This window comes from Rhinatrema bivittatum, chromosome 3, assembly GCF_901001135.1.
Source record: "Rhinatrema bivittatum chromosome 3, aRhiBiv1.1, whole genome shotgun sequence".
Lineage (NCBI taxonomy): Eukaryota > Metazoa > Chordata > Amphibia > Gymnophiona > Rhinatrematidae > Rhinatrema > Rhinatrema bivittatum.
Genome location: NC_042617.1, coordinates 493,101,882 through 493,129,618, shown reverse-complemented (window position 1 = coordinate 493,129,618; position 27,737 = coordinate 493,101,882). Strand labels below are relative to the sequence as shown.

General features: G+C 43.0%; 1 protein-coding gene across 2 annotated transcripts in view; it reads right to left on the bottom strand.

The window, feature by feature from the left end:
- Positions 1 to 27,737, bottom strand: part of LOC115088126 (cytochrome P450 2K6-like) — a 114,123-nt gene that overhangs the window by 33,519 nt on the left and 52,867 nt on the right. For both annotated transcript variants that reach the window (XM_029596102.1, XM_029596101.1), the window contains one exon: positions 9,630 to 9,790. In XM_029596102.1, the coding sequence (XP_029451962.1) occupies positions 9,630 to 9,790 (161 nt within the window). The remainder of the gene's footprint in view (positions 1 to 9,629; positions 9,791 to 27,737) is intronic.

Sequence of the window (27,737 nt, the reverse complement as noted above, 5' to 3'; positions counted from 1 at the left end):
TGCCCGATCGAACATGCTGCCGCTGCTGGCTCCCCGGATCTCGCTGCCACCCCCGGACCCCGCTGCCGCTGCTCCCCCGGAACCCGCTGCCGCCTACCCGCCGCTCCCGGATCCTGCTGCCGCCCCCCCCGCTGCCGACCCGCCCGTGCGATTTTGGCGCTCATCCAGGCAGGGGAGGGAGGGAGGAAGGGAGAAGGGACTACCGGATGCCGCTGATGGCTGCCCGCCGCCCACCGGGACCCACGGCCCTCCGACAGGTATTTAAAATTGTTTTATTTTTTTATATAACACACAGGTTTTTTGTTTTTTACACTTTTTAAACTTTTTTACACTTCCTGGTGCCTGTCATTTCAAATGTCATTTGAAATGACAGGTACCAGCGCACCCAGGTTACTGTATAGGCGCTGTTACAGCGCCTATACAGTAAAATGGGTTGCGCGGGCATAACCCTTCCCTAACGCTTCACAGCCGCGGCATGCATTTGCATGCGATTAGAGGAGAGTATCGGGGAGTTAGTGAAGAGAACTGTGCGTGCGGGGAGGAAGGGTGCGCCTGACACTACCTCACTGTTTTTACCGCGGCCTTACTGGATCGACCTGTGAGATGGGTGAGTGTGTTTGGGAGCCTGCCTGGAGGGTATATGGATGGGAGTCTGCCTGGGATGGATGGATATGTATGAATGGAAGCCTGCCTGGGATGGCTGAGTATGTGTGAATGGAAGCCTGCCTGGGCTGGGTGTGTCTGTGTGAATGAAAGCCTACCTGGGATGGGTGGGTGATATGAATGGGAGCCTGACTGTGTTGGGTGTGAAGGGGTGTCTCGGATGGGTGGATTGCTATGTGTGTGTATGTGTGAGAGTGTGTGTGTGTCTGTATCTGTGTGTATGCGTGCATGTTCATGCATGCATGAGATCCTTCCTGGGATGGGTGGAGTGTGTGTGAGAATGGGAACCTGCCGGGGATAAGTGGATATGTCTGAAGGAAAGCCTGCATGAGATAGATGGGTGGATGTGAATGGGAGCCTGCCAGAGTTTTTGATGGATGTAAATGGGAGACTGCCTAAGATGTGTGTGTGTGTGTGTGTGCCTATGTGTCTGTGTGTGGGCATGTGCATGCATGCATGGGATCCTTCCTGGGATGGGTGGGGCATGTGTATGAGAATGGGAAACTGGCTGAGATGGGTGGGTGTATGTGAATGGGAGTCAGCCTGGAATTTGCGTGGGTGAGCGTGTGTGAATGAGAGCTTGCCTAGGTTGCGTGTGTGAGAGAAAGAGAGAGAGAATGGAGCTATAGGTGGATCTCAACCTGCCAGCAGGCGAGATGAAGAGGAAGCTGCTGGCAGATCCCCATCAAAGAAGAGCTGGAGACATCTGAGTGTGTGTGAGAGAAAGAAGTACGAGTGTGTGAGCTTGTGTGAGTATATATAGGGGTAGATTTTCAAACTATGCGAATAGGCCTACTTTTGCTGGCGCATCAGAGGCAAGCAAAAGTACGCTGGATTTTAGTAGATACGCGCGGAGCCGCGCGTATCCACTAAAATCCTGTATCGGCGCGCGCAAGGCTATCAATTCTGTATAGCCGGCACGCGCCGAGCCGCGCAGCCTACCCCCGTTCCCTCCAAGGCCTCTCCGAAATCGGAGCGGCCTCGGAGGGAACTTCCTTTTGCCCTCCCCTCACCTTCCCCTCCCTTCCCCTACCTAACCCACCCACCCGGCCCTGTCTAAGCCCCCCCCTTACCTTTGTCGAGGGATTTACGCCTCCCTCCGGGAGGCGTAAATCCCCGCGCATCAGCAGGCCTCCTGCGCGCCGGGACACGACCTGGGGGCGGGTCCGGAGGGCGCAGACACGCCTCCGGGCCCGCCCCCGAAACGCTCCCGGCACGCCCCCCAAATGCCGCGCGGTTCGGGCCCGCCCCTGACACACCCCCGACACGCCCCCCCTCGGAGAACCCCGGGACTTACGCGAGTCCCGGGGCTCTGCGCGCGCCGGTAGGCCTATGTAAAATAGGCTTACCGGCGCGCAGGGCCCTGCTCGCCTAAATCCGCCCGGTTTTGGGCGGATTTAGGCGAGCAGGGCTCTGAAAATCCGCCCCATAGTATATAAGAAAGAGAGGAGAAAGTTTGTGCACCCCACTCCCAATAATCCACGACAATCTCAAGATGACTAGAAATCAAAAGCTCCCAATTATGGACAGCATGAAATTTTAAAAATCCTATTTAGTTTTATTATTTGGGTGTTATTTGATGTGTCTGCTGTTTTGAAATATTTTATTGTTTGGGACATTAAAAACATGTTTATGAGTTTTTAATTATTTGATCTTTTATTTGTCATCTGTCTTTGAAATATTATTATTAGTATGTTTTTACTACTATGATTATGTATTTATTATATTTCTTTATTTTGTTTGATGTTTGATGAATGGTAATAGTTCAGATTTTTTATTGTTTCATTGCATAAAGAGTCTGGCTTCTTGTAGTTTCCAGTTTAGGTTTTGTCATGTTTGTATTTCTACTTTATAGTTGCTCTATTCTGTATTTGGTGAGGGGTCTATTTATGTTCTGCATGTGTGAATGAGGTGAAGTAGTCTCCTAATAGGAAGTGTATTAGTGCTTTAAGGCTTTAAGAGAGTCAAACCACATACAACACACAACAGGCCTAATAACATATGGGGTAGATTTTCAAACTATGCGAATAGGCCTACTTTTGCTGGCGCATCAGGCGCAAGCAAAAGTACGCTGGATTTTAGTAGATACGCGCGGAGCCGCGCGTATCCACTAAAATCCTGGATCGGCGCGCGCAAGGCTATCAATTCTGTATAGCCGGCGCGCGCCGAGCCGCGCAGCCTACCCCCGTTCCCTCCGAGGCCGCTCCGAAATCGGAGCGGCCTCAGAGGGAACTTCCTTTTGCCCTCCCCTCACCTTCCCCTACCTAACCCACCCACCCGGCCCTGTCTAAGCCCCCCCCTTACCTTTGTCGGGGGATTTACGCCTCCCAGAGGGAGGCGTAAATCCCCGCGCGTCAGCGGGCCTCCTGCGCGCCGGGACGCGACCTGGGGGCGGGTGCGGAGGGTGCGGCCATGCCCCCGGGCCGCCCCGGGCCGTAACCACGCCTCCGGGCCCGCCCCCGAAACGCTCCCGGCACGCCCCCTAAACGCCGCGCGGTTCGGGCCCGCCCCCGACACGCCCCCGACACGCCCCCCTCGGAGAACCCCGGGACTTACGTGAGTCCCGGGGCTCTGCGCGCCGGTAGGCCTATGTAAAATAGGCTTACCGGCGCGCAGGGCCCTGCTCGCCTAAATCCGCCCGGTTTTGGGCGGATTTAGGCGAGCAGGGCTCTGAAAATCTGCCCCTATGGGTTCAAGTGTTTTTTTTTCTTTTTTATTTTTTTGCAGGGATTTCTCATTGGCATCACAGCAGTGCATGTAGATATAATGTAAGTGATATTTTTAACTTAGAATACTGTACTTTTATATTTTTTATGCAAAATGTTATAAATGCATAACTCTTAATTGTGTGTGTGGAGTGGGCCAGCATGCAATTGTGTGTTGGGCAAGGTTATAAGGTTCACCTAGGCCATCTAATACTCTTGCACTGGTCATGTATTCCAGGGCAGGGGGTGAAGACCCAAGGGAGGTGTCAGGTTTTAGAGTTTGAACTGTTGGAGGGAGCTAGGCTTTTTTTTCTGGGCCCGGAACAAAAACTGAATGAACCAGGAGAGGCGGGGCAGCACAATAATTGTTTGCAAAGAGCAGCAAAAAAGCTAGCACTGGCCCTGACCATGGCCTATGCCTCATCTGTGGATGTTGCCCGCAGTGGTTAAGTGGAGGCCAGAGAGGATTCTGGCCTCAGCATTTTTCTGGGTGGATGGGATGGTTGGGGGGCATGGGAGGCCCTATTTCATTTTTCGGGTGGTTTTTTTTCAGTGTTTATTTTGGTTGTTTTTAAACTAAAGAAACTAAAGAAATATTACATAAAATGAAATTCATGGGGAAAAGCCCCCCACCCCCCCAAATGAAATGAAAAGCAAATCAAAAATGTTCCCCTTCCCATCCTTTCTAAACATAACTTCCAGCATTTCACATTCTGTCATTTTCTAATCAACAGATGTTAGATTTAGCCTTGGAGCAAAACCCATGAGATCAGAGCCTTGCCCCATAAGTAAGGAACATTAGAATGACTTCTTTTGTGGTGTTTTCTTCTGACATCCTTCTATGTTAGAGTTTCCAACTGGTTCCAGATTCTCAGGACAGGTGGTCCAGTCCTGGTTTTACTCCCCTGCATGCAAATATATATAGTCTTGATTTTCTTAGGGAATGCAATAGGAAAATCAGAATGGGGTAAAACTAGGACTGGATCAACCTGTTCTGAAAACCTGGAGCCAGTTGGCAACCCTATTCTACATTCTTTTATGGACCATAGGGTATTCTATTCATCTTTCTCCAGAATACAGTTAGCATCCCATGCATTAGGAGCTAAACTAAGATCAAGTATTCATATCTTTCTCATTATAATTTGGCTCCTTCATTTTTCCAGCTAAGATTCAGGATATCCAGACATGGAGGGCCCAGTATTCAGCATCACTTAGCCACTTAAATTCAGTATAAGCCGGTTAAGTGGCATTATTCGAATATTGGGACTTAGACAGCAGCTAATCCTTATCCAGCAATTTATGGCTGGCTAACCGGGTCATTCATCAAAATGCGTTATGGTGTTAAGGCATGTGATAACATGTTAACATCATAACGCATGGCACAAATGCACATTTTTTGGAGGGGTGGGATCAGGGAGGAGTTTGGGTGGGATTTAGTTAAATGAGGGGTGTTATTGCACATTTTTAATGGCGGAAATAACTACACCTTTTTTCCAGGCGATAGGCTGTGCGATATGCCCGAAATGGCCATAACGCAATTTGCGATAAATTTTTGGAATTGCATTTTGGATATTTCTGGGCTTGGGCAGGGAGAGGGGAGGAATGGAGTGGAGTGGAGTAGAAAAAGAAAGAAAGAAAGAGAGAAACAGCCTCTGGGGAGGGCCTCACTGTGTGCACCTATTTATACATCTATAGGAGGGCCATCTAATAGGTTGAGGTGAGGTGTTGGTGGTGGTTTAGATTTTAGGGGCCAGTTTTGCATGTAGAGTGAGATGTACAAACAGCACAGTACACTTTGGTTAACAGTTGACATCATTTGGAGTGAGAAAAGTCTCACAAAGATGAAATTTTGTACTATGTTATCTCACCCTAGTTTGATGGTTCCCTCTTATAGAGGCCATCAAGCTAGAGTGAGAGAACTTAGTAGAAATTTCATCTTTTTGAGATATTCCTCAATTCAAAATGACATCAAATCTTCACCAAAGTGTACTGTGCTGTTCGTACGTCTCACTCTACATGCAAAACTATCCCCTAAACTCTAAACCACCACCAACACCTTACCTCGACCTATAAGATGGCCCTCCTATAGATATATAAATACTTAACTACTATGAGGGCCTTGTAGATAGTCTCTCTCTCTCTCTCTCTCTCTCTCTCTCTCTCTCTCTCTCTCTCTCTCTCTCTCTCTCTCAATATGTCCCTTTTTCTTAATGTGGGCATTATTAACACTTTTGATGAATCTAGAAGTGAGTCAGTTAAGTGCCATTTTGATATCAGACTTATTATATATGAGGTGGAATAGAAATATTTTTTAAATACACAGCTTTCCCCTTCAGTGAGCCTTTCTCCTTGATTGGCCAAATAACTGGGAGTGGGAGTTACACACATTAGGCTTAAATTACATGTCTGCTTAATGTAAATTGTGCTCAGATGTTAAATTTCTTATGCAGGGTAACAGGGGAAAAACAAATCAGACTTTTCTACAGTGTGCCTTCTGTTAATGGTTGAACAGAGCTGACAGTGCTAAATTCAAGAGGGTTCTAAAGTCCTCGACAGGGTTACCCATCTGAATTAGTCACAGTTCCAGAGGCCTTAGCTGCCTTGGCTTTCAATTTATGCCATAAAGTTTTCCTAGCTGGATTTTTCTCAGATCGCTTACCACTCATTTACATCCCAGGAGATGCTATCCCAAGGTATTCAATCACTTTGCATTTTTGTAAATTATTCCTTCACATTGAACGCTATAATATGCTGTAGTAAACTGTGTTTTCTTGTTCATTTAGGCTGGATACATGTCCTTAGATTTGCCCTGTGGCTAGCAATTAAAGTGGAAGCTTGGGTCCTTTATTCTTGCCTTTTAGACTACTGCTTCAGAGATTTGTATTATTCAGGCAGGTGACAAATCATTACTCTCTCCTTCCCACATACTGATCCTCCTCCAGTTAATGTGCTCTGAGGTGAGGACACACTTCTCATAGTGAATTACTTCTCTAATTGTTTATTTGTTTACCACTGTTCCCAGAGGCCCAGTAATCACCAGATTCAGCAGTTGTTTCAGTTCCTACCCCTCTTGCATTTTTCCCCTTTCCTCCTCCCATAATTCAAGCTGTAAAGAGGGGGCGATGAAGTGTTCTTTCCCCTGGGACTTCCTGCATGCTTACCTCCTGCAGGCATTTTTATGAGCTTGGGGTGTGATCTGTGAAGTGTTGCTTGTAGGCCTCAAAGAAAAAACTTCCTGGTTCTATACAGGTTCTTGCTAGCCACATTTACCATCATTTAGCTTCAAAGGAAGATTGTATTGCTGTCCACATTCCTCAACATTCTCTGTATGATTTCAGTATTAATTTTTCTCCTCATATTCTGATTTCCCTTAGGTTTGTAATACTTAATCATAAAAATTGATACAGGGAATAATACCATACTGGGTCAGACCAAGGGTCCATCAAGCCCAGCATCCTGTTTCCAACAGTGGCCAATCCAGGCCATAAGAACCTGTCAAGTACCTAAAAACTAAGTCTATTCCATGTTACCGTTGCTAGTAATAGCAGTGGCTATTTTCTAAGTCAACTTAATTAATAGCAGGTAATGGACTTCTCCTCCAAGAACTTATCCAATCCTTTTTAAAACACAGCTATACTAACTGCACTAACCACATCCTCTGGCAACAAATTCCAGAGTTTAATTGTGCATTGAGTAAAAAAGATTAGTTTTAAATGTGCCACATGCTAACTTCATGGAGTGCCCCCTAGTCTTTCTATTATCCAAAAGAGTAAATAACCGATTCACATCTACCCATTCTAGACCTCTCATGATTTTAAACATCTCTATCATATCCCCCCTCAGCCGTCTCTTCTCCAAGCTGAAAAGTCCTAACCTCTTTAGTCTTTCCTCATAGGGGAGCTGTTCCATTCCCCTTATCATTTTGGTAGCCTTTCTCTGTACCTTCTCCATCGCAATTATATCTTTTTTGAGATGCGGCGACCAGAATTGTACACAGTATTCAAGGTGCGGTCTCACCATGGAGCGATACAGAGGCATTATGACATTTTCCATTTTATTCCCCATTCCCTTTCTAATAATTCCCAACATTCTGTTTGCTTTTTTGACTGACGCAGCACATTGAACCGATGATTTCAATGTGTTATCCACTATGACGCCTAGATCTCTTTCTTGGGATGTAGCACCTAATATGGAACCTAACATTGTGTAACTATAGCATGGGTTATTTTTCCCTATATGCATCACCTTGCACTTATCTACATTAAATTTCATCTGCCATTTTGATGCCCAATTTTCCAGTCTCACAAGGTCTTCCTGCAATTTATCACAATCTGCTAGTGATTTAACTACTCTGAACAATTTTGTAGGAAGAAGTAATGGAGGCAGCTATTCTTATTAGCATCCCTAGTGCACTTTTTATTTATTTCTTAGATTTTTACATCACCCCAGACTAAAAATAGCTTGAAGTGATTTAGACATTTATCAAAAATATACAAACAATAAAATATAATATAAAACATTATCCCAAATATTATTCTTTTGTTGATCAGATATATCATATATATCAACATAGCAAGACCTCAAATAACTCATTCCTTCTTGCTAAATTTGCAAGTACAAAATAGCTAACATTCATTTCCCTACATTCAACCACTCACATAGCTATTCCACCCAATTACCCCCAACACAAACATAAACACACATACCTGTGCCCCCAAACATTCACACATACACACTACATAAACCCATCACATTCACAAGTAACCCATACTTTCTGCACATACTTCATATCCACCCAAACATACATGACGCTGCACTCACAACCACACATATATTCCATACATTCATCTTGCAACACACAATTCCTCCAAACACATTCCATTCCCTGCAGAACAACAGCTAATACAACCCCACACATATCCATGCACAACTTTTCTCAAATGCATATTGGAAAGCATTCCTGAAGCCATGCCTCGGATGCTTTTCCTATTCATTAAGGGGCAGATTTTCAAAGGGTTACGCGTGTAACATACGTGCGTAACACCCAAAAAGCTGCCAAAACCTGCTCCTGCGCGCGCCGAGCCTATCTTGCATAGGCTCGGCAGCGCGCACAAGCCCTGGGACGTGCGTATGTCCCGGGGCTTGAAAAAGGGGCATTCCAGGGGCAGGGGCGGAGTGCCAGCCCGGGGGCGTTCCAGGGGCGAGGCCGGGGCCTCCGGAACAGCCGCCGTGCTGAGGGACTGTGCGCCAGCAGCCGGCCAGCGCACGCATGTTACGCCTGCCCGGAGGCAGGCGTAAATTCTCAAATAAAGGTAGGGGGGGATTTAGGTAGCACTGGGGGGTGGTTTAGACAGGGGAAGGGAGGGGAAGGTGGGGGAAGCGATAGGAAAGTTCCCTCCGAGGCCACTCCGATTTCAGAGCGGCCTCGGAGGGAACGGAGGCAGGCTGCGCGCCTCGGCACGCACAAGATGCACAATTGTGCACACCCTTGCGCGCGCCGACCATGGATTTTATAATTTGCGCGTGGCAGTGAGCACATGTTATAAAATCAGGCGTAGATTTGTTCGCACTGGGTTGCATGAACAAATCTACGCCCACACGTATTGTAAAATCTGCCCCTAAATGTTCCTCTGGCCCTGCCAGGAAGTTTTTCACAATTTCCTTTGGCTTTGCCAACTCTGGCAGAAGTTTACTTGTCAAAGCTCATATTACCACACAGCCAAGGTTGATGAAGACAAACAAAAAGGGGAGGAAGATGAGCTGGAAGCTGGAAGCACAGGCACCAAGTTAAGGTATGGCTCCCAGAGGGGCAGAAGAAAAACATATCAGATTTTTGCACAGAGTACCTTCAGCTAATGGTTGAAAAAAGCTGATAACAGGGTGAACCATCTGAATTAATCACAATTCCAGAGTCTCTAATTGCCTTAGATTTCAATTTATACCAATAAGTTTTTCTGGCTGGATTTTTCTCAGATAAGGAAGGCTAACTTTTATTGTTTTCTAAATTAATTGATGACAATCCTTGTTCATTTCTAATTACTTTCTAATTCATCTGGAGTAAAGGATTACAAGAGGACAGTACTATATAAAATAATCTCCAAACACTTCTTACCTGCACTTACTGATGAGCACAGTCCTACTAATTTCTTATTCTTACTTTGATAGCTCATTTTAAATCTTGAAAGCAGTACATAATAAAGTTACCACTAGCTTATTATTTATTATATCATGTATAAGTAAATGTATTAAAGATATAGTTACCATAACGGAGGGACTTCCTAGAAGGACAACATTTTCACTGAGCAAGTTTATCAGTCTCAGAAACAATGGATCTTGGTAGTCAAACCGGTGCCCAAGTAATATAGAAACAATGATGTTGGATACAGCAGTAGAAATTATTGTTTTGCTCATAAATGGATTTCCTGAAATGATACAGCAGTCCACCTTTATTAAGTATATTTTTATCAAACTATGTGGTATTAGATTAATACAGTAACAGACGAGCCAGTAGAGATGTGCATGATAAAAATTTCAGCTTGCTTCATTAACTAGTTTCATTGGCCACCATAACTGGTGGCTATCGATAAAACCAAAAGAGACTTCCACTCGCAACGCATACACCACCTACAATTCAACCCAAGAGCCCTATTCCAACTAGTAAACAATTTAACTAAACCCTGCACCCCATCTATACCAGACATAGACAACCAGACAAAATGTGAAGAACTAGCCTTATTCTTCCACAATAAAATCAGCAACATCATGTCACGCTTCCCCCCCAAGCAAACATACAACGATACTACTCAACACCAATCTACTACTAATCTCTCATCATTTGACACCACCTCATCCCTAGAAATCGAATCTATCCTTAAAAAAATCAGACCCTCTACACACCCAACAGATACCATTCCCACAAAACATCTCCTCTCCATCCCCGGGATCATCGCCAAACCCATATCAAACATCATAAACAAGTCCATTGAACTTGGCAGTATCCCCAAAAACCTTAAACATGCCATTGTTAAACCCATACTGAAAAAGCCCTCCCTAGACCCCTCTGATCTCACCAATTTCTGACCTATCTCCAACCTGCCACTAATCACAAAAGTCCTTGAGAAAGCTATAAACAAACAGCTATCAGACTACTTGGATGAAAACAACATCCTTTCCCCCTCACAGTTTGGCTTTCGCAAACACCATAGCACAGAGACCTTACTCATTTCACTCTCCGACCAAATTTTGAAAGGTCTTGACAAAGGTCTCTCACACATCCTCATTCTCCTAGACATCTCCGCTGCATTCGACACCATCACCATTCATATATGCCGATGATGTGCAGATACTCATTCCGGCTAAAGACTCAATACACAAAGCCATTGAAATTTGGAAATCCGCCCTCTCTGAAATTAGCAGCCTCTTATCCAACAACTTTCTCACCCTCAACACTACTAAAACGGAACTCATCCTCGTATCACCCCCCAACGTCACCCCCACCCTTCTTATGACCCCCCCACTCACACACAACAATGATCCTTCCACTAACCTCACCTTCCCCACCCATGTACGAAGCCTCGGTGTATCCATTGACTGCCACCTTAACTGCAAGAAATTCATCAATAATACCCTCAAAGACTGCTTCTACAAACTGCACACCCTAAAAAGACTCAAACCACTCTTACATCTCAATGACTTCCGTACCATATTACAAGCCCTCATATTATCGAAAATAGATTACTGCAACTCCTTGCTATTAGGCTTGCCTAAAAACACCATACAGCCTTTACAACTCCTACAAAATGCAGCCGCCCGGATACTCACCAACACCCACAAAAAAGATCACATAACCCCGGTACTCAAACACCTACATTGGTTACCCGTAGCATCTAGAATTACCTTCAAAGCCCTCACTCTAATACACAAATCTCTTCACAACCAGAACATGCACTGGTACAAAGAACATTTCTCCTTTCACAACAGCAATAGACCTACTAGAAAACAATATCTAGCCACACTACACACCCCCTCACCTAAGCTTACTAAACTCCGCACCACAAACGAAAGGGCCCTATCCCTAGCAGGCCCGCTTCTTTGGAATAAACTACCCACCTCCCTCCGCCAAGAAACTTGCCCAAAAATATTCAGGCAAAACCTGAAGACCTGGTTCTTTAAACACTCATACACCTAACATTCACACAATCACTTTCATCCCCCCTCTCCAATTCCTAACCTCCCTCCTTCCCTCTCCCCCCCCTCCTGTCCACCCCCTATCTACCCCCTTCTCTCTACTTAAAACTTTCTCATCTCCCCTACCTCCCATAAAGTGAATTTATCAGAACAGCATATTGTATATAAGAAAATTTGTTCCCAAACACGTGTATATATACCTCCTTCAAATGTTGATACCCTCCTATTTATCAGAATTTCCCCGTCCCCCCATTTAGATAACCTCAATCACGTATCCCACTTAGCTAATTATTACTTGTATAATCTCCTCTGTTATTTGTATGTTTTTTACTGTTCCTCATATAATTATGCAATAATTGTAAAGCCTGTTGCTAAGTTCTGTTCTCTGTAAACCGACGAGATGTTCCCAACGTTCGTCGGTATATAAAAGTTATTAAATAAATAAAATAAATAAATTACGTTCATTTCAAATGGAAACATTTTTTTCTTTATTTGTTTCATTCATTCATTCATTCATTCATTCATTCATTCATTTCCCATTAAAGTCAATAGGGGAAGCAATGCATCCTATTTTGGGTTCCAAATTTATTTACAAATGTTTATATCTGCAAATTCAATACAGGATTGATCAATGGGACTTTTTATTCAGCTTTAGTTCTGGCAGACATCAGCAGCAGAGGGAAAAGCACTACCAGCCACCAAGATTGTATTAAAATGGAACTAAGAGTGGTATGAATAGACCAAGACATTGTGACAGGGAAAAGTAGCCCAAACAAAGACATCACCACACCAAAACACTGTGAAAGAGTCAAAGCAGCAAGGAGAGTCGAGAGAGCAACCCAAAATTCCTGGTAAAGAGCAAAAGGCACCAACAACATAATGACATAAGGACATAAGGCTTTCCATACTGGGTCAGACCAAGGGTCCATCAAGCCCAGTATTCTGTTTAAAACATTGGCCAAGCCAGGTCACAAGTACCTGGCAGGATCCCAAGGGTTAGATAGATTCCAAGCTGCTTATTCAAAAAATAAACAGTGGATTTCTTCAACTGTACCTTAATAATTGTTAATGGACTTTTCCTCCTGGAACTTGTCCAAACCTTTTCTAAACACAGTTATACTAATAGTTTTCACCACATCCTCTGGCAATGAATTCTAGAGCTTAATTATGCTTTGAGTAAAAACATATTTTTTCTTATTAGTTTTAAATGGACTACCCAGTAACTTCATTATGTATACCCTAGTCTTTGTATTTTTTGAAAGAATAAACAACTGATTAATGTTTAAATGTTCCAATCTATTCATTATTTTATAGACCTTTATTATATCTCATCTCAGCCATCCAAGCTGAAGTGTCCTAACCTCTTTAGCCTTTCTTCATAAGGGAATTGTTCCATCCCCTTTATCATTTTGGTCACCTTTTTCTGTACCTTTTCTAATTCTACAATATATTTCTTGAGATGTGGTGACCAGAAATGAACTCAGTATTAAAGGTGAGGTGGCAACATGGAGTGATAGATAGGGATTATGATATTCTCTGATTTATTCTCCATTCCATTCCAAATAATCCCTAGAATTCTATTTCTTTCTTGGCTGCGCTGCACACTGAGCAGAAGATTTCAACATATTTTCAACAACGACACCTATATCCTTTTCCTGAGTGGTGACTCCTAATGTGAAACCTTGCATTTTGTAGCTATAAGTTGAGTTACTCTTCCCTAAGTATATCACTTTGCATTTGTCTACATTAAATTTCATTTGCCATTTGCATGCCCAGTCTCCCAGTTTTGTGATATCTTCTTGCAATTTCTCATAATCCTCTTGTGATTTGACACCTTTGAATAATTTTGGGTCAATAGCAAAATTGATCACCGCACTTTTTGGTCCCATTTCCAGAGCATTTACAAATATATTAAAAAGCAGTGGTCCCAGAACAGATCCTGGGGCACACCACTATGCAACGTTTTCCATTGGGAAAATTTACCATTTCACCATATTCTCTGTTTTCTATCTTTTAACCAGTGGCAATCCACAATAAGACACTGTCAACTATGACTTCCTAAATTCCAAAGAAGTCTCTCATGAGGGACTTTGTCAAATGCTTTCAGGAAATCCAGCTGTACTACTAAATCAACTGGCTAATAGGGATGTGCAGAGCAAAATTTTATGTTCATATTTTTTATGTCCGAAAGGGGGTCCCACTTGCGGCCAATATGGACATAAAAAAAATCCAATGAGTTGGGTATATGTACATATGTGCAAAAAAAAAATTTAAACCCCCTCACCCTCCTTAATCCCCCCCCAGACTTACCACAACTCCCTGGTGATCGAGCGAGGAGTGAGGACGTCATTTCTGCAATCCTTGGCGAGAAGCATGTGACGTCGGTGGCACGTCGAGTGACGCGGCGTCACGTGATTCCCGGCTCGTTCGCGCCGGACGGCTCGTTCGGCCCAAAAAGAACTTTTGGCCAGCTTGGGGGGGCCTCCTGACCCCCCCAAGCTGGCCAAAAGTTCTTTTTGGGCCGAACGAGCCGTCCGGCGCGAACGAGCCGGGAATCACGTGACGTCGCGTCTGAGTGACGCGGCGCCACGTGATTCCCGGCTCGTTCGCGCCGGACGGCTCGTTCGGCCCAAAAAGAACTTTTGGCCAGCTTGGGGGGGTCAGGAGGCCCCCCCAAGCTGGCCAAAAGTTCTTTTTGGGCCGAACGAGCCGTCCGGCGCGAACGAGCCGGGAATCACGTGACGCCGGCGTCACTCGACGTGCCGCCGATGTCACATGCTTCTCGCCAAGGATTGCAGAAATGGCGTCCTCACTCCTCGCTCCATCACCAGGGAGTTGTGGTAAGTCGGGGGGGGGGATTAAGGAGGGTGAGGGGGTTTATATTTTTATTTTGGCTCAACAATCGCGATTTCCCACATATCGAACATATCTATGTTCGATATGTGGGAAATCCGATCGTTTATGTCGAATCAATTTTTTAAGTAAAAAAAAAATATGAGTTGCGTTTTACTAATGCGGTCAATCCGAATGCACACCCCTACTGGCTAACCTTTATCCATATGTTTATTTATGCCCACAAAAAAGAGTAGCAGATTTGTGAGGCAAGACTTCCCCTGACTAAATCCATATTGGCTTTGTCCCAATAAACTATGCTTGTCTATATGTTCAGCAATTTTGTTCTTTATGATAGTTTCTACCATTTCACCTAGCACAGACATTAGCCTCACAAGTCTATAATTCCTGGATCACCCTTTGTTCCCTTTTTAAAAATTGTCTTTACATTGGCAACCCTTCAGATTTCAGGTGCCATAAATGATGTTATTGATAGTTTACAATATTTCCAATAGCAGGTCCATAATGTAATTTCTCAGTTCATTCAGCACTCTGGGATGTATATCAGTTGGTCTAGGTATATATTATTTGTCTTTTGTTGTAAACTGCTCTGGGCAGATCTGGTATCTATTGAGCAGTATATAAGAAATGTGAAATAAATAAATAAATACATTTGCTACTCTTTAGTTTTTCAATTTGCCCTTGTAAATCTTACATGTTCACATAGAAACATAGAAACATAGAAATGATGGCAGAAGAAGACCAAACAGTCCATCCAGTCTGCCCAGCAAGTTTTGCACTTTTTTTTTCCTCATACTTATGTTACTCTTGGCTCTTAGTAACCTTTTGGTTCTATTTCCCTTCCACCCCCCCCCCCCCCCCATTAATGTAGAGAGCAGTGTTGGAGCTGCATCTAAGTGAAATATCTAGCTTAATTAGTTAGGGGTAGTAACCGCCACAATCAGCAAGCTATACCCATGCTTATTTGTTTACCCAGACTATGTAATTCAGACCTTGTTGGTTGTTGTCTGTATATAGATCCACTTTTTTTCATTCCCCCTGCTGTTGAAGCAGAGATTTGTTTCAGTTCCTCTGAATCATCAACTTTAAATATCATTTCTGGCATTTTCCTCAGTGAATACTGAAGCAAAGAATTCATTTAGTTTCACTGCTATGGCCTTGTCATCCCTAAGAGCTCCTTTTAGCCCTTGATCATCTAATGGTCCAGTTGAATCCCTCACAGGCTTTTTACCTCAAATGCACCTGTAAAGGTTTTTATTATGAGTTTTTGCTTCCATAGCAAGCTTCTTTTCAAATCATCTCTTTGCCTTCATTATTGCTTTGCATCTGACTTGCCAGTGCTTATGCTGTTTCCTGTTATCTTCATTTGGATCCCTTTTCCATTTCTTGAAAGATGTTCTCTTAGATACTATAGCCTCTCTTACCTAACCTTTCAAGCATGCCAGTAGTCTTTTAGCCTTCTTTCCACTTTTTCTAATGCATGGAATACATCTGTTCTGGGTTTTCCAAAAAGGTCTTTTTAAACGTCCATGCCTGAGCTAAACTCTTAACCTTTGCAGTTGTTCCTTTCAGTTTTTTTCTAAATATTTTTCTCATTTTATCATTGTAACCTTTTTGAATGTTAAATGCTGTCGTAATAGATTTTTTTTTGTGCTCCCTTCAGTTATTAAGTTAGATTTGATAATGTTGTCATCACTATTGCCAAGTGGCTCCAACACTGTTACCTCTTGCACCAAATCCTGTGTTCCACTAAGGAATAGGTCTAAAATAGTTTCCCCTCTTGTTGGTTCTTGTACCAGCTGCTCCATGAAGCAGTCATGTATTTCATCTAGGAACTTTACGTCTCTAGAATGTTCTGATGTAACAATCACCCAGTCAGTGCTGGGGTAATTGAAAATACCCATTATTACTGTGCTGCTGATTTTGTTAGCTTCCCTAATTTCTTTTAACATTTCATTGTCTGTTAATTCATTCTGGCCAGCTGGATGGTAACTTACCTCATTACTATTTTATTCCCTTTTTCATCTGGAATTTGTATCCATAAAGATTCAACATTTTATTTTGTTTCCTGTAAAACATGTATCCTATTTGACTCAATACTTTCTTTAACATATAGTGCCACCCATCTACCAATTTGATGCATCCTATCATTTCAATATAATTTGTACCCTAGTATCACAGTGGCACTAAGACTTCAATTCACCAAAATCAGAGCAAAGCAGAACTGACAGTGACATGCACACCTTCCAAGGGACCATAGAGGTTGCAGCAAGTGTGTAAAGTATTGGATTGGCATGGCAAGACCAATAGTTAGTAAGTACCATAAGAACATTTGAAAAGAAATTTGAAGACATCAGGTGTAGAGGCAGAAACATCCATCACCCATAGGTGCCAAAAGGTTAGGAGAAAAACACATTGTATCGAATAATTGTTTTTTTTCAATGTATCAGCTTAACTTTATTAGATCAATTTTTAAAGACAATTTTTTAATTTTTGGAAAATGTTTTTCTTCTAAATGCTTTGGACCTTCATTCGACCCTGCAGTTTACAAGAGAGAGAGAGAGAGAGAGAGTCCATCAAGCCAATGTCAGGAAGTATTTCTTCACGGAGAGAGTGGTGGATGCCTGGAATGCCCTTCCGGAGGAAGTGGTGAAGACCAAAACTGTGAAGGATTTCAAAGGGGCGTGGGATAAACACCGTGGATCCATAAAGTCTAGAGGATGTGAATGAAGAGAAGAGGCAATGGGTGGCTTGCTTGCGGGAATGACGGCTACTACCTGGAGATTAACATCCTTATTCAATAAACATACACACAGTTAATGCGACTCCAATATTGCTCTATGCTTCAACGGCAAGAGGAAATGTGGAAAAAAGGATTTGCATCCACAAAAAAGCAGGGGAGTAGCTTGCTTGTTACAGCAGTTACTACCCCAAATCAAATAAGCCTGATACTTCACTTTCAATGCACATCCATCATAGCTCTCTCCTTCAATTGCAGGGAAAATGAAGAAAAGATGATTTATATTCAGCATCAACCAACAAGGAATGAATTATATAGTCTGGGTAAACAAATAAGCATGGGAGTAGCTGGCTTGTTACGGCGGTTACTACCCCAAATCAAATAAGCCTGATACTTCACTTTCAATGCACATCCAGCATAGCTCTCTCCTTCAACGGCAGGGAAAATGAAGAAAAGATGATTTATATTCAGCATCAACCAACAAGGAATGAATTACATAGTCTGGGTAAACAGATAAGCATAGGAGTAGCTGGCTTGTTACGGCGCTTACTACCCCCGAATCTGTTAAGCCTGATACTTCACTTGCAATGCACATCCAACATAGCTCTCTGCTTCAACGGCAGAGAGAATGAAGAAAAGATGATTTATATCAGCATCAACCAACAAGGAATGAATTACATAGTCTGGGTAAACAAATAAGCATGGGTGTAGCTTGCTTGTTACGGTGGCTACTACCCCGAATCAATTAAGCATGATACTTGACTTGGAATAAGTATCCAGCGCAGCTCACTGCTTCAGCAACAGAGGGAATTAAGTAAAGAGGATTTTTATTCAGACAACCAACAATGGCTGAATTGCACATGCAGGGTAAACAAACGGGAGTAGCTTGCTTATTACGGCGGTTACTACCCCATACCAATTAGCTAGATACTTCACTTAGATGCAGCTCCAGCACTGCTGTCTGCATCGATGGTGGGGGTGGAAGGGAATTGGAACCATAAAGTTACCAATAAGGGCCCTGACCTCAGCGGTCAGAGTAACAGATTATGAAAACAAATAGGTGTGAAAGCTTGCTGGGCAGACTGGATGGGCCGTTTGGTCTTCTTCTGGCGTCACTTCTATGTTTCTATGTTTCTATGTTTAAGTTGAGAGAACATTGCACAAATATCATTTGAGTTTCCTCACTCCAAGGGTCATCAAATCTTCACAAGAGAGCACTGTTCTGTTCATACGTCTCACTTTGTTTGTCAAAGTGGCCCCTAACCCCTGCACTAATACCTAAACCTCACCTCGAGTTACTAGGTGGGCCTCCCATAGAGATATAAATACCTATCTAGGGGTGATGGCATTATGGCTAGTCTCTCTCTCTCTCTCTCTCTCTCTCTCTCTCTCTCTCTCTCTAAGTAGTGCTACCCATAATCCGCATATTGCCCACTCACTTTTTTGACAGCTAAAAGACAGCTGGATAAGTGAATTATACTGCTATCTAGCAGCTGCTGAGTTTACCCAGATATTCAGTGGCTGTCAGATAGCTAGATTAGTATTTATATGGCTATCTGTCATTTCAATATCAAGCTCTATACATCTTAATGCTATCACTGCTTGATTAGCTCACAATCAGTTATCCTTAAATTTAAGTAAAACCGAAACCATATGTCTTAGTAAATGTCCAAAGCTTTCTTTCCTGTAAAGCTTTGTTTTCAAGGTTATGAAATTCCTGTCATTTATTTATTTATTTATTTATTTATTTATTTATTTATTTAACAGCTTTTAATATACCGGTGTTCGTGCAAGCACATCACGCCGGTTTACAATAAACTTGAGAAAGAAGTATGAAATCTCGGAGTGATCTTGGAATCAAACCTCTCCGTTAAAAAGCTCTTTCACTTGTTTTGCAAATTCCTTTGCTTTTTTCCCCAACATGTGCTGGTAAATTCTCATTAATTTCTTCCAGTCGTGAAACAATCACCCAGGCTTAAGGATGGAGACTGATTTTGGCTGTTTACTTTCATACTTCAGCACTTTTTGAGTTTTAGGATCTGTTGATGCTGTTAGCTATGCTTGAAAGACTATAATTGCAGTTCCATATGTATAATCTGTTTCTATAAGGCCCATACTGTCTTTAGCTCTTGGAAAGAAAAATATTGGCATACACTTATTCTTATAGGTTACATAGTATGCATAAAGAAGTTATCTTATTCTTATATCCAACTATTTAAGATATTTATCAGGGCAGTCTACTATTCCAAACCTGCCCCTTTGTGCGCCCCTTAGTGCAGCCCCTTATCTCTACCCAATCAGGTTACCCCTTACCTCCTCCCCTGCTCTCCCCCCCGGTCCACCCTATATCCCACACTATCCCCTAGGTCTTAGACTCCTACAGTGCAACTTTCCTTACAGACTCATTTCTCCCTTGCATTCCTCCCAACCTCCACCACCCACCCCATCCTACAGACCTCTTATACCCACGGCCATACTACCAAACACTCAGACTACTCACTACCCCCCCCCCCCCCCCAACATATTTTACTACCCCATTCCCATTCTCAATACTCGGACATTGGTCCGTAACCGAATTTCCACACTTACCCCTCCTTCAAGCCTTAGATCTCTGGTCCCCATTTTGATCACCCCAGTAACACAACTACTCTGCCTCACCACGTTTTCCATTCTCCTCCAACTCACAATCGTTAACAAAAAAATTCCCAATCCTGAATGACCTACTCCAAGACTCTCAGCCCGACATCTGTGCTATCACAGAAACATGGCTTACTCCAACAGATACTGTACTCCTGAATAAACTCCCCTCCAACTCTTACGATATATATTCCATCCCCAGACCCAAAAAAAAAAGGAGGCAGCCTCCTATTAGCTACAAAGAAAGAATTAAAGCTGATCCCTCAAGAAGTTAACATTGCTCACAAATTCGAAGTTGGCCTCCTCAAATCTCCACAGCTGCAAATATGCCTTGTCTACACTCCTCCTGGCCTCCTCATTGCTAACGCATCACCACTCATCGAATTCATTGCAGATCTGATAGACATAGACATCCCCGCTATCATCATGGGAGACTTCAATCTACATGTTGACAGCATCCCATTACCACCATCATGCGAGGCCTTCCTAACTTCTATGTCAGCCATGGGCTTCACTCAAATTGTCTCCAGTCCTACTCACAAAGCTGGTCACACCCTCGACCTGATTTTCACAAATTCACACCTCCTCACAACATCACCTCCCATCTGCACCCCCATACCATGGTCAGATCATACACTCATAAATACGACCCTCTCTACAAACAAAATGGTTACCTCTAACAACAAACAAACAATATTATACAATATAGGAAGTCTTGTCCCCTAGAGGACCTGTCCCTAGCTCTCTCAAAGAACCTACAGAATATAGATTTCACTAACGAGATCACGGCCTACAGCTCCTGGAAGAACATCACTAAACAAATTGCTGATGAAAATTGCCCCATTATCACCAAAGAAATAAAACCTTCAAACCCAAAGAAGCCTTGGTTCACCCCTGAATTCAAAGCCCTTAAGCTCCAATTATGGGCCAAGGAAAAGAAATGGCATAAGAACCCCTCCCCAGCTCTCCAGGCCTCCTACAAACACACCCTCCACTCCTACAGAACCTCCATTATGAAAACAAAAAGAGACTACTACGCTCAGAAAATCCACAACTACCAATATGATGCCAAAGCCCTTTTTAAGTATGTATCCTCTCTCACAAATTCAACTCCTCCCCCTTTCTCAGATACTGACGCCAAAAACAAGTGTACGGAATTAGCTAACTATTTCCAGTCCAAAATCACCAATATTATCTCGAGATTCCCCACAACCCCCCCTCCCCCTTACCACCCAAAAATCATCCTGTAACACTCTCATCTCATTCGAACTCACCTCTGCCGCAGAGATAATTAATCTTTTAAAGAAAATGAAACCCTCCCTCCACCCCGAAGATTCCATCCCCACAAAATCGCTCCTTGCTATTCCTGACACCATAGCTAAACCTATCTCCGAAATTATCAATCGATCCCTCACCCTAGGTAAGGTCCCCGATGAACTGAAACAAGCTACCCTCAAACCCATTCTAAAGAAACCTAACTTGGATCCTGCTGTCCCAGCCAACTACCGACCGATATCCAATCTCTCATTCATATCTAAACTCATGGAAAGAGTAGTTAATGCCCAGCTTATAGAACATCTCGATAGTCACAACTTGCTTTTCCCCTCTCAATTCGGCTTTCGAAAATTCTTCAATACTGAAACCTTACTAATATCCCTTACCGACACAATTCTCAAAGGGTTAGATAAAGGCCAATCTTACATCCTGGCCTTGCTAGACATCTCTGCGGCCTTCGATACCGTCAACCATAATCTCCTTATCAGTCGCCTCTCAGATATCGGTATTGCAGACTCAGTCCTGAACTGGTTGTCCTCCTTCTTAGACATCCGCTTCTACAAAGTTAAAATAGGCAATCATGAATCTAACCCGGTCAAGTTAACTCATGGCATTCCCCAAGGCTCTTCCCTCTCCCCTACCCTCTTTAACATTTACGTATTACCCCTATGCCAATTGCTTGCAGATCTTGGACTCACACACTATGTATATGCAGATGATGTCCAGATACTTCTTCCTATCACCGATTCTGTAACAAATGCCCTTAAATTATGAGATAAATGCCTATCCTCAATCAATAGCCTTCTCACCAACCTTAACCTCGCCCTCAATTCATCAAAAAACTGAACTACTCTACATTTCTCCTGCCCGCCACCCTCACACTCCCCCGCTCCCAACTCACCCCTTCTCACAACATTTCAGAGACCTGGGCGTCACCTTGGATGACCACCTCAATCTCCAAAATCACATAACCAACATTACAAGAGACTGCTTTTACAAATTACACATCCTGAAAAAATTAAGACCCCTTTTACACCATAACGACTTCCGTACTGTCCTCCAAACTACTTTATTTTCAAAAATTGACTACTGCAATACCCTACTTCTAGGATTGCCTGCGTCCACCACCAGACCTTTGCAGATGCTGCAAAATGCGGCAGCTAGAATTCTTACCAACTCCCGCAGATCAGACCATATCACACCTATCCTCAGAGACCTTCACTGGCTTCCTATCACAGCTAGAATCCTTCATAAAAGCCTATCCATCATCCACAAAACCCTACACAATAAGGAGATACACTGGCTTAATGACTCTCTCCAGTTTCATATCCCCAACAGGCCTACCAGATCAGCCTACCTAGGGACTCTTACTGCCCCCTCACACAAATCTGCCCAGCTCACTTCCACCCGAGAACGTGCCCTCTCCATCGCAGGTCCTACACTATGGAACTCGATGCCGCCAGTCCTTCGCCTGGAACACTGCCCAAACACCTTTAAAAAAAAGTTAAAAACCTGGTTATTCAACCAAGTATTCACTTAATCCCATCCTAGTCTCTGCACCCCTACCATTTTCCATTACTCCATCCATTTAACCTTTATCCTCCTAACACTCCTATAGCTATCTCTGGTAAACTCAAACATTATACATTGTCATAACAATTTGCTGCAACCACTAGGCCTTTTGACTGTCATACAGTTTTTGTAAATATATTATGTAATATAGTTGCTATCTCAACAAAGTTGTAAGTTTGCTGTATCCTTCCTGCTATTACTCTCACTTGGTCCCTTAGACCGTTCCGCATTTTCTCCCCGTTCCTTATGACCCCTGTTAATTGTAACTTTATCCTTCCTTTCTCACTACTAGTTTTTTGGTTTCCCAGTTGTATGTGAACCGATGTGATATTCATTTGAATGTCAGTATATAAAAGTTATAAATAAATAAACCCATAGGAGAGTGTGGGAATTACAAATTGATTGATAACTTGTATCTTATTTCATGTTCTTAAAGCATTTTTCAAAATCAAGTTCAATCTCCTATAGTATTCTTCATTAGTCTTTTCTCTCATTAGCTTGTACTGGATTTATGCACCTTCTACTACCTCCTGAAACTTGTATATGCATTCCTGCTCAAGTTCTTTTATGCTACAGTCCTCTGTCAGAGAGATGTTTTCAGTTTTGCTTAATTTTCCATATTGAAAGTCCAGTTAGCACATTTGTGCAGGCTGAACATCATCTTAAAATCATCTGAGCAACTCTTCAATACTTTTGTGTTATTATGTCCTTATGTTCTTATTTTGTCTGAGCTGTTCTGCTAAATGATGATCACAGGAGCTTTAAAGCTTCAAGTCATGTACAAATAGTAGGTATGATGTCTCCTGATCATTAACATCTCTGGAATTATGGCAAAATCCATAGCCCAAAACATTAATAAGGGTACTCTCTGTGTTCACTGCCAGGCATAACAAGAGTGGAGAAAGGTAGTCTCCCTGAAATATTCCTTGCTGGATCCTGATGTTAGGGATAACATTTTACACGAATTCTAGAAACCACAAGGGATTATCACTTCCTTTTTCTTACTAGATATTGCACTATCTATGCAGCCCAGCATTCTTCTGGCTTTAGCAATCACCTTGTCACATTGCTTTGCCATCTTCATATCATTAGACACTATCACCCCAAGGTCTCTCTTCTGTTCCATGCCCAGCAGCCCTTCACCCCCCATCTCATACAGTTCTTTCAGATTATCACACCCCAGATGCATGACTCTGCACTTCTTGGCATTAAATCCCAGTTGCCATATCTTTGACCAGTTTTCAAGCTTCCTTAAATCTCATCTTATTCTCTCCACTCCTTCCGGCATGTCCACTTTGTTGCAGATCTTAGTATCATTCGTAAATAGACAAACTTTACATTGTATCCCTTCCACAATGTTGTTCACAAAGATTTTGAACAGAACCGGTCCCAACACCGATCCTGCAACAGTCCACTTAACCACCATTCTTTCTTCAGAGTAGGTTCTATTTAACATCACATACTGTATTCTATCCATCAACCAGTTAATAATCCATGCCACAACCTTGGCGCCCACTCCCAAGCTTTTCATTTTGATCATGAGTCTTCTATTTGGGACCGTATAAAAGGTTTTACTAAAATCCAAGTAAATCACATCGAGTGCTCCTCCCTGATCCAGTTCTCGAGTCACCCAATCAAAGAAATCAATCAGATTCATCTGACAGGACCTTCCTCTGGTGACTCCATGCTGTCTCGAATCGATTGTAGGTAGTTCACTATCATTTCCTTCAGCGGAGTCTCCTTTAACTTTTCCACCACTGAGGTGAAGCTAACCAGTCTGTATTTTCCAGGTTTTCTCTGCTCCCACTCTTGTGAAGCGGGATCACTACTGCTCTTCTCCAGTCTCTTGGCACAACTCCTGTTTCCAGAGATCTTTTGAATAGGTTACTCAGCAGACTCACCAACACATCACTGAGCTCCCTTGGTATCCTAGGATGAATCTCATCAGGCCCCTTGCCTTTGTCCATTATAAGTCGCCGGTGCCAAGAGACAGGAAGCAGGAAGGAACAGCACCTCGGACAGCGGCCCAGCCACATGAAGGAACAGGGCCTCGCAGCGGCACACTGCTGTGAAGCAGATGAAGCAGAGATGCAGGCAAAAGCTGAGACGGCTTCCTGCCATCCAAAGAGGACCTCGGCGACAGCGTCAGCAGCTCCATGCCGCAGAGACAGGTCAGTGGCAGCACTAGGCCATGAAGAGGAGTGAGGTGTGTGGCTTCCCTGCCGCAAGGCAGGAGATCCTGGTGGCGACTCCTGTAGCTTAAAAAGGAGTCAGCAGCAGGGGCTTAGTGGTGGCACCAGGCCGTGAATGCGTCAGCAGTGGTGGCCTCCTAGCCGCTTGGGTGGTTGGCAGCAGGGGTGAGTGGAGAGGCCTTCTTGCAGGATGGGCTCTGCGGGCAGGAATCGTAACAGTATCTAAATCATAACAGTACCTAAATCATAAAACATTTAGATAGACATGGTTTAATGGGACCTAGTCAGCATGGATTTGCCCAAGGGAAGTTTTGCCTCACAAATCTCCTACACTTTTTTGAAGGGGTAAATAAACACCCAGACAAAGGTGAGCCGGTGGATGTGGTGTATTTGGATTTTCAGAAGGCGTTCGACAGGGTCCTGCATGAGAGGCTTCTGAGAAAACTAAAAAGTCATGGGATAGGAGCTGATGTCCTTTTATGGTAAACAGTAGAGTGCCTCAGGGATATGTACTTGGGCCAGTGCTTTTAATATATTTATAAATGATTTGGAAAGTGGTATGACGAGAGAGGTGATCAAATATGTAGATGACACAATTATGCAGAGTAATTAAATCTTAAGCAGATTGTGATAAATTGCAGGAGGACCTGAGATACTGGAAGATTGGGTTTCCAAATGGCAGATGAAATTTAGCGTGGACAAGTGCAAAGTGATGCATGCATATAGGGAAAAATAACCCTTGCTGTAGTTACGCAATATTAGGTTCTACCTTAGGAGTTACCACCGAGGAAAGAGATCTAGGCATTGTAGTGGATAATATGGAAAAACGGAAAATGTCATAATGCCTCTGTATTGCTCCATGGTGAGACCACACCTTGAATACTGTGTACAATTCTGGTCGCCGCATCTCAAAAAAGATATAATTGAGATGGAGAAGGTACAGAGAAGGGCAACCAAAATGATAAGGGGAATGGAACAACTCCCCTATGAGGAAAGACTAAAGAGGTTAGGTCTTTTCAGCTTGGAGAAGAGACGGCTAAGGGGTGATATGATAGAGGTGTTTAAAATCATGAGAGGTCTAGAACGGGTAGATGCAAATCGGTTATTTACTCTTTCAGATAATAGAAAGACTAGGGGACACTCCATGAAGTTAGCATGTGGTACATTTAAAACTAATTAGGGAAAGTTATTTTTCACTCAATTAACTCTAGAATTTGCTGCTAGAGGATGTGGTTAGTTCAGCTAGTATAGCTGTGTTTAAAAAAGGATTGGATAAGTTCTTAGAGGAGAAGTCCATTACCTGCTATTAATTAAGTTGACTTTCAAAATAGCCACTGCTATTACTAGCAAAAGTAACATGGAATAGATTTAGTTTTTGGATACTTGTCAGGATTGTGTGTCAGCAGACTGCCGGTAGGCGCAAAAGGTGAGACAAGAATTTGGGGGGTTAGGGGAAGGGGAAAGTTTAGGAGAAGGGGTGGGAAGGTTAGGGGAAGGGGGAAAGGTTAGGGGAAGGGGTGGGAAGGTCAGTTTAGGGGGAAGGGAATGGGGGAAGCCCACGGGCATTGGCACACGCAAGGTGCATTAGTGTGCATCCCCTTGCACGCTGACCCCCAATTTTATAACATTCACGCGCATGTTATAAAATCGGGCATACATGTGTGCATGTCGGGTAACGAACGCACATGTACGCCCCCGCGTACTTTTGAAAATTTACCCCATAATGAGTTGGAATGGAGAAATATCACAAGGTGCCTTTCTAAAATGGAGGCTTAAGGAATACATGGACAGATCTAAGATGGTGGCTTTAGACCTACGATGGTGGAAAAAGGGAAGGGCTATGGCATTATAATAAAAGTTGATGAATCAGATGGTTGCGGGTTGTAGACATGACCCTTGATTTTGGCTCCAGAGTATAGCAACAGACATACAGATATGATTCAGGGAAATGTGTATGTGAATTATAACTTTTGATTGGTTCTATATGTTTTCAGTGATAAGTGAGAATTATATTATTGCCTATCTGGGTTTCTAACAGGCAGAGCAGCTTTGATTTCCTATCTTGTTCTATGTTTCTTTCAATAAAGAAAGTACAAAGAGGAAGTTTTGATTTGATGTGAAATATTTCTTTTAAAGTCACTTTAAATTCCTTAGAGCTACTCCAAGAGGTAAAAAGGGGGAGTTCAGTCTGTGATCTTTCACAGGTGACCCTTTTTGAAAACCAGAAATCACAGGGGCTGCACCTGAACGGATAATTTTGAACTCAGTAAGTCAGCAAGAAAATGTCTAGACAAGACTAAGCAGAAAAAAGTAAGGAAATACTGTTGACCCTTTTAAACAGGTGATAATGAATGTCTAAATGCTGACCAAATAAGGTGTGAAGTGAAATGTCGCAAGTCAGGCCTGACTATGAACTCCTGATGTAAGCAGGATGTTCTGCATTAGGAGTAAGTGAACTCTGATCAATCATAGTATAACAGCAAACCAGTCTTATCCAATCAGTTAGCTCAGAATTTGTACTTAATTGCAAGTACTCTCAAACTGGGCACCAGCCACTCAGCTAGACACTTCCCACAAGGCAAAAGTTAAATAACCCTATTTTGGACATATGAAATTATGTGAACAAGAGCTCCAGGAGGAAGAACACAACAAAAAAAAAAAAAAAAGGAAATGCTGACAGCAGAAGTTGTCAAAGTAATAGCTCATGACAGTACAGGGACACGCTGTGCTAAAGAACTCACCTAACCATTAACTTTTAAGCAGCTCAACTTCAGGTCATCCTAGATGGGGATTAGATATTAGGTTACCCTAGATGAGGATTAAATATTTCTGTTGAGGAGTGCCTAACGAATTATACAGTTTAATCAATGATGGTGGGAGCTTGTGGAGCCTGCATAATGGACTTTGGTGACT